Consider the following 7,707-nt stretch of genomic DNA (forward strand, 5'->3'; position numbering starts at 1 on the left):
ATATGTTATGAAAAGTATATCACTAGATTTCTACAAGGATGTAGTTTCTAAATATATATTTTTTGTCACATATAATACATTTTTAGATAGTTAAATTGTCAATGACTTATTCACTGAGACAGAGGTAGTACTCGGGCAGAAGCTTTCATGTGGAAATCGAAGAGCTACACATAACTGCTAGGCCGACTCTTCGCCCAGTGCGTTCCATCCGCCGTTTCCGCTTGAGACGTGACGTCTCGTGAACTTCCCGAATCCATAGCATGTAGCAGTACTATATTTAAGCCCCGAGGCGCCACTCTGGAGGCCAGAGCACGCATCCCCCATCGATCACCATCTCCACCATGGCGACGGAAGAAGAACCGACGGTCGAGCTGAAGCTTTTCGTGGACAAGGAGAAGAACAGGGTCCGCTTTGCGGAGTCGGGCAAGGAGTTCGTCGACGTGCTCTTCGGCTTCCTCACGCTGCCTCTCGGCACCGTCGTTCGCCTCCTCGGCAAGCAGTCCCAGGTCGGATGCCTCGACGAGATCTACAAGAGCGTGGAGGAGCTCTCCACCGACTTCTTCAGAACCGAGGCCTGCAAGGCGATGCTGCTTAGGCTTATGAGCGCTGCGGCGAAGCAATGCTGCGACCTCAAGGTCAGAGTCGACGACACCAAGCACAGGGAGGTCTATGTTTGCGGCGACACGAGCTGCTGTGCGAAGGCCGACGGCTCGTTTAGCTCCGTTCCCGGCGTTCTCTGCAAATGCGGCAAAGTAATGGGACAGATCCCTGGAGAGTGGCCGGAGGAGGACCCTGCTGCTACTGCTTCGGTAGATGGAGTTTTTGTCAAAGGATGCTTTAAGTTTGTCGTCACTGATGATCTCCAAGTTGCACCGGCCTCAACTTCTCTCATGTTGTCACTTTTTAACAAGTTTGGAGTGCAGGATCCCACCCGTCTTGAGCAGAGGATGATCCAGCTCAGTTCAGTCGAGGTTTGTCATCCAAATGCAGTTCTTTTCTGGCTAACTATGCCGATTATTGTTTATAAAATTGGCAATATTCCGTGTATTTGACTTATAATCCCTGTTTACTTTTACAGATGATTAACTTGCTCAAGAGATCATTGACATCGAAGCAGCCTTTAACTGGTCATTGTTTTGATGTTGCCATCTCAAATGATGTTTCAGCCCTAGAGATGCTACTGGAGAGTTTACATCCTAAGCAGGGAAATGATGCTGAGCATGAGTTATACAACGTGAAGATAAGAGTTCTTCAGACGAACAGCTCATCGCTGCTCTATGCTGAAGTTAATGACGATTTCGTGGAGCTCCTATTTGGCTTCCTGAGGCTGGTCGTAATGGTAGTATCATAGCTAGTATCATGTATGCCAACTAAGCAATTTTGATGATGTGTCGTAGAATTAAATAAAGAAAGAGAGTGTTGAGTATCATATTATGATACCGTATCATAATAAATGCTATACTACTATGTGTCATGCATGACAATAAATAGAGTACTACATGATACTAACATATGGTACTATGCATTAGGGAGGTAGTATTATACACTAGTATCATATGCTGATACTAGTATATGATACTCCTCATTACAACCAGCCTGATCGTACCACTTGGATCCATCATTAAGACTTATGGTTCGTGGCCATCAATTGGATGCATCGGTAATCTGTACAGTAGCATAGATGGAAGTGCTAAAGAATGCATCAGGGAACAATGCCAGAGCTTGCTGCTATCACCAAAGCTGGCTCCTTTCTTTACTTCTTCTAGCGTTACTAAGATAGTGCAAGCTGAAGAATCAGCTCCAAGGAAGCAACAAATTAAGGCATGTGTCAAGTGCATCAAGAAGTATGGTTTTTCAAAGTATGTCGACTGTAATGAGAGAAAAAATTATACCTTTGTCAATTGCTCTGACATTTTAAAGACCACAAACCTCTGTGAATGTGATCCGAAATCCGCAAAGGGAGGAAGTGACAAGGGTAAGACTAGCCACAATGGGTAGTAACATACACTACTACCTCTCTCTCAGTTTACAGGGCGTGCACGTACCCCTAGGTCGTCAATTTGACCAACCTAATACAAGTCATATATTACAAAAAATATACCAATATAAACTTTAGATATTCTATTTTCCAAAGGTATGATTTTTTTGTTATATAGTTTATATTAGGATGATAAATTTGGCAACCTAGGTATACGCGTAGGACTTGTAAACTGAGACGGAGGGAGTAGTAACATACGCATATCCCTAGACTATGTTACTACCTTCATAGTGGGTAGTAACATAAATGTGGTAACATGCAAAACTTCATTTATTAGGTTATAGACTCATATTGCATTGAGACATGTGATGTTACAGTAACTAGCTAAATTACTATAACTATCTCTCTCTCTCTTCATTAACTCACTGCCACATAAGCAAATTTGCTGAGTTGGACTCGATGTTACTGCTGAAGTTACTCCCACTATGGCTAGTCTGAGGCATATGTCAAGCGTGGTCCTCAGAACTTCATGGTGACTGAGAATCTGCATATTGTTCCACTATCCTTGGAGAACACTATACAAGTAGTTAGTGAGGCCAAGATTCAGTCAAATGATCTCGTGGAGAAGGATGTCACCCTTGCAAAATCTCAGGTTACTATCTTTGTCAAAAATGTTCTGCCATGTTGTTATCGTTTGATTTGCAAACAGTAGGTGATATTGTTGATTTTTTTTTCATTGTAGCTGACGGAGCTACTGAAAGCCGCCTTGGTGACTCCAAAAGCTCTCAGCCCGGTGCTTCTGCCTCCGAAGAACAAGAAGAAGCTGCCTCACCTCAGCCCCGGCCTATATTAGGAATGGCGATTTATTTCGTGATAACCCTTCTTCTGAAAGTTTGGATGCTAAATCATACTTGTATGTCCTAACTCCCCTCCTTGAACTTGAACTTTTAAGATACTTTGAACAATGTGGTGTCACCAAATATCTTACAAAAATGGAAGTTTTTATACATTCTAAGTCAAGACGTATACCCAACTTTTCAGGTTGGGTTCCACATCACCATCAGTGAGGCCACCAACATCTCTTGCAAGCCCAGCAAGTATGTACAAGAACTGCTTTGTGTCATGCGACTCCATTTCGATTAGTTCATCGACCATCCTTGTTTTCCCTTCCATTTTGATACTTCTTTTAGTGTCGGTTTAGGGATGGGCCAGGAGAAGGGGTCATGTCATCTTGACTCCTGAGATCCGTTGTTGATGAGGAGTTTGGCCGGTGGGTTCTAGGTGACATGTTTCCGTTTCAATTTGGTGGATTTGGGGGTTATGGTTTATTGTGCTAATGCGGGGGTGCTACGGTTCGTTCTCACGTTGTGACCTGTCTCTTTATTGGTGGTGATGTCTCATGGTTTTTTCTATTGTTGTTGCTCTGCATTTGCTTGTTGGTCAGAGCCTTCGATTTCTTTGTTCCTCTGTTGGCCATGCCTTCGTTCTTGTGGATGTGGCGCAATCCTAGGACGATAAATCCACTTAAAAACAATAGCCACAACATTATATAAACACACGAAAAATGAGAGAGATCACTAGAGACGCTCGGAGGCAAACGATGCCGCGAAGCGCAGATATGCTTCTACTCCCTCCGTTCCTAAATACTCCCTACGTCCCAAAATAAGTGTTTTGAGCTTAGTATAAATTTGTATTAGAGCTAGTACAAAGTTGAGACATTTATTTTGGGACGGAAGGAGTATTAGTCTTTGTAGAAATTCCACTATGGACCACATACGGATATATATAGATGCATTTTAGTGTGTAGATTCATTTATTTTGCTTCGTATATGGTCCATAATAAAATCTCTCTAAAGACTTATATTTAGAAACGGAGGGAGTAGTATTAAGTATAATATGAAGCAACTTGTATATATAAGTACATAACCCACAATAGAGTTGATAATCCTTATTAAAAACAATTGTTGAGGAAATTGTTAACTGGTAGCTGCTCGGTTAGCTGGTGAGTAGGGGATTAATAGGCTAATCGGCAAGTTAATCGGCCATTTAATCAATTACTCGGGCGATTAATCAGTTAATCGGCTACTCGGTGACCCTATGAGTAGGGATTAACCGGCAAGTTAACTGGTTAATAGGATGACTTCTTGAACAGGGTTAAAAACAACAAACCTTATTAGGACAAAGCCATACAACCCAACATAGAGCGGATAGGACCTAATCCCGCAACCTATTTGACAGGCAGCTCAACCAATTACCATATACTCCCTCTGTTTGGAAATAATTGTCAGAGAAATGAATGTATATAGATGTATTTTAGTTCTAGATACATTCATTTTTATCTATTTCCATGACAAGTAATTCCGGACGGAGCGAGTATGTATCTGCCGAGGTGCACGTAAGATGGATGACACTTGATAAGGTGAACACTGTCTGGCCGGTCCGGTCTTTGACCAGGCTGTCATTTGGATTGGACCGGACAAACCAGGCCAGCAGCCCTGTTTTCAAGGACCGGACCAAAGACACTCCAACCTAGGTTGGACCAAAATGATCAGTTGTGGTCAACATAGAGCATGGCAACGTAGAAAGCACGTTGGAGGAAGCATGACTCATCATGGAGGTGTCCGGCGGTTCCGGACCACTGAAATCCTCCCAAAACGTCTAGGCAGACAACCTGGTCATTGCTTGGACAGGAGAGAAAAGGAAAAAGCCACCCAAACGGATCCCCACTTTGTCCAAGTTGTCCACAAATCCCCATATCCTAGGCCATGGGGAAGGTATGGGGATGTCAAAAAATGTCTGGGATACCCTCGGCGGAGGATGCTATCTAGCTACTGCTATGGATCCTAAGGTCCGAAAGGAACTACTCACACATGGTCATGAAGGCAGCACATTGATGAAGAAGCCTCTGGTGATGGATACCAGCTCTGCAGAATACCAGAACAAGCCTTCGGATCGATCTCCTCAAAACAGAAACATGTGGCGGCAGAAAAAATCGGAGAAAATTCGCTGTGAGGGTTTTGGGAAATAGGGAATTTATAGGTGGGAGAATGGACGGAAGGTGGTGGCCAGGGGCACGCGGCCTACCCACGTGGGTCAGCCCCTGGCTGGCACCCCGACAAGTACTAGCACTTCCTAGAATCATGTGGCGACGAAAAACCAAAAACATGCAGAAAACAACAATTGCCTCTAAGCACCGAATTAATAGGTTAGTCAAGAAAATAATAAAAATGCTATAAATGGTATTCAAAAGTGAAATTATAATAGCATGACACAATAAAAAATTATAGATACCTTTGAGATGTATCAATCTACAACTTATACTTCACCCCAAGACCGGTATCGAGCATGTAGATCGAAGTACTAAGTTTACATCAAACAGAGCATGATGACACAATGTAGAGAATAAAACTATACTGTAAGTGTAATAAAGAATCATAATTTATCCTTAGTGGCAACAATACAATACATGTTCAATCTCTTATTGTCACCGGGATCAAATTCATCCCAAGATTGAACCCACTACCATGCACAACTTCGTCAGAAGAACCAGCTATCAATCTTGGCCAGAGATGATAACTAGAGCGAAACATGCATGGCTACTTTATTATGTAGCAAATAAATTTCAAAAGATTCAATATAATTCAATGAACAATCAATCATAAAGTGACAACTCATCATATCCCAACAAACATAACCACTGATTACATCATATTAACCCCGATCTTGTGAGGCGGCTCACGTGAACTTTGTATTGAATCACAAGGGAGAGAGGATGCTCTGTAGCTACTAGTATGAACCCTAAGATCATCAGGAAACCACTCATACATGTTCATGGTGGCCGCAAGGGATGAAGATGGCCTTGCAGACTGGATCTCCCCGGAAAGGGAACTTGCGGCAGCGAAAAAAATTGTATGGAGGGTTTCGAGAAATTTGGATTTATGGGTGAAGGAATCAATGTAAGGCGGTGCAAGGGGGCCCCACACAGACACCTCATCTGGGGGCTAGGGGCTATGGTGCCTGGCTCCTCCTGGTACTTTCTGGAATCTTCCATACTTGGAAAAATCACCGTAAATCCCCATGGTATTTTGAGCTTCGTAGATATTGATTTTCTTAAAAAGTAAAAAACATGTAGAAAGCAACAACTGACTTTGTGCACTGAATTAATAGGTTAGTCCAAGAAAATAATAAAATTGTAATAAAAAGTATTCAAAAGTGATATTATAATTGCATAAAACAATAAAAAATTATATATACATTTGAGACGTTTAAGCAGCCTTAGATTGAAAGGAGACACCTTTTACTTCTCCTACCATGGTGAGTGCACTGTGGTGTGGGTAGTGGTGGTGTTTTAGACCTGGATGGCGGGGCGGCAGCCTTGAGTGGTGGTCTGCATGGTGGGCTCTCTGGCAGGCACCATGACAGAGGTGGTGACTTTCCCTCATGGTTGTGTGAGCGGCAAGAGGTGGAGCGATGAATGGCTTGAGCGCTCTCTGTCTCTAGTGTGCCCCAATCCGGTCTGGAGTTCTGGTCTCGTCGTGCTTGTCCTAGAGGCCTTGTGGTCGGGAAGTGTTGAGCGAAAGCTTTGTGCTTTGTTGCCGATGACGGCGATGCTCGAGCTGCTCTCTTCTTGAAGACGTTGTCGTGGTGCTCCTCTCTGTAGTTGGGTTGGGGGTGAAACCTTTGTCCGTTGAGGACTCAGCAGTGGTGATGCTTTGAGCCGTTCTCCCTCCTGGGGGCGTTGTCGAGGAGCTTATGTGTTATGGGGTGTAGCGTGGAGTTGTAATCGGTCTTTCACGTACTTTTTTCCAGTAGCGTAGTTGCATGTGTCCTCTGTGATCAGGCTAGCTATCTTGGGTTCGACATGGTATAAGGGCTTGCTCACCATCTTGTAGCATTCGGGCATGTACTTTATTTGATTGTTGCTTTATATATATAACGGGGCAAAAACTTCTTTAGAGAATATGGTTTCCATTCATATGTTAATAAATACTGACTATGCCTCGCTTCGCCTCCATCCATTGTTGCAGCCTCAAAAGCTAAATGAATTCTGTACCCATTGGAATGTTCCACATCCCTTGGTCCCCTACTCCCTTTCATTAGTGTTTGCTCCAAATGATCCCTAAACTATCGAATGAATGAATATCACTACTGAATTTCTCATTTCTTTAAATATTTAAATTTCAATTAGCAGACACTTTTCAAAAGTAGACCAAGAGCATCTCTAATAGTAATGTAAATTTGGAGATGTAAAAATTTACATCTTCAAAAAGTGATTTTTACATCCTCAAAAAAGAGGCAACTCCAACAGAAGATGTAAATTGGTGATGTAAAAGTCCAACTCCAATAGATGATGTAAATGGAGATGTAAACTAGTTAGGCCGCCAGCAACCACCAAGCACGGCGGAGTGTGCTGGGCACAGGAAGGCCGAATGAAGGGCGCTATGGGCTCCTGGGAACTCCAAGAGTTCAAGTGCGTCCTCAAATGCAACAAACGTAAGCTCTAGCAATGATTGCAACAAGGCCAGCACAGGCAGGCTCACGGGTGCGGTGCAGCGTGATTCGAGGCGAAGAGAGGACGAGGAGCGGCGGCGGGGGGGGGGGGGGGTCAGAGCAGCGATGAATCAGGGTGGCGGTGGCGTGAATAGGGGCAACAGAGTAGCAGCAGTGTAGCGGCAATTCGAGGCGGAGAGCGGCGGAGTGGCAGCGAAGGGGTGGCGCACGGCCGGATC

General features: G+C 43.7%; 1 protein-coding gene across 1 annotated transcript; it reads left to right on the plus strand.

The window, feature by feature from the left end:
- Positions 1-341: 341 nt before the first annotated feature.
- Positions 342-2,831, plus strand: LOC123039378 (uncharacterized). Its single transcript, XM_044462573.1, has 5 exons — positions 342-971; positions 1,079-1,326; positions 1,596-1,976; positions 2,474-2,630; positions 2,721-2,831. Exons 1-5 carry the CDS (start codon positions 342-344, stop codon positions 2,829-2,831), a joined length of 1,527 nt encoding a protein of 508 aa, XP_044318508.1.
- Positions 2,832-7,707: the final 4,876 nt, after the last annotated feature.

The sequence above is a fragment of the Triticum aestivum genome, chromosome 2B (assembly GCF_018294505.1).
Source record: "Triticum aestivum cultivar Chinese Spring chromosome 2B, IWGSC CS RefSeq v2.1, whole genome shotgun sequence".
NCBI classification, from domain to species: domain Eukaryota; kingdom Viridiplantae; phylum Streptophyta; class Magnoliopsida; order Poales; family Poaceae; genus Triticum; species Triticum aestivum.

What these genes read in the sequence shown, in the direction of transcription:
- LOC123039378 (XM_044462573.1), top strand. Translation starts at nt 342, where the DNA reads ATGGCGACGGAAGAAGAACCGACGGTCGAGCTGAAGCTTTTCGTGGAC. An exon ending in AAGGGAGGAAGTGACAAGGG is followed by an intron (nt 1,977 to 2,473) that starts TAAGACTAGCCA and finishes CTATGGCTAGTC; the next exon opens with TGAGGCATATGTCAAGCGTG. An exon ending in TCACCCTTGCAAAATCTCAG is followed by an intron (nt 2,631 to 2,720) that starts GTTACTATCTTT and finishes TTTTCATTGTAG; the next exon opens with CTGACGGAGCTACTGAAAGC.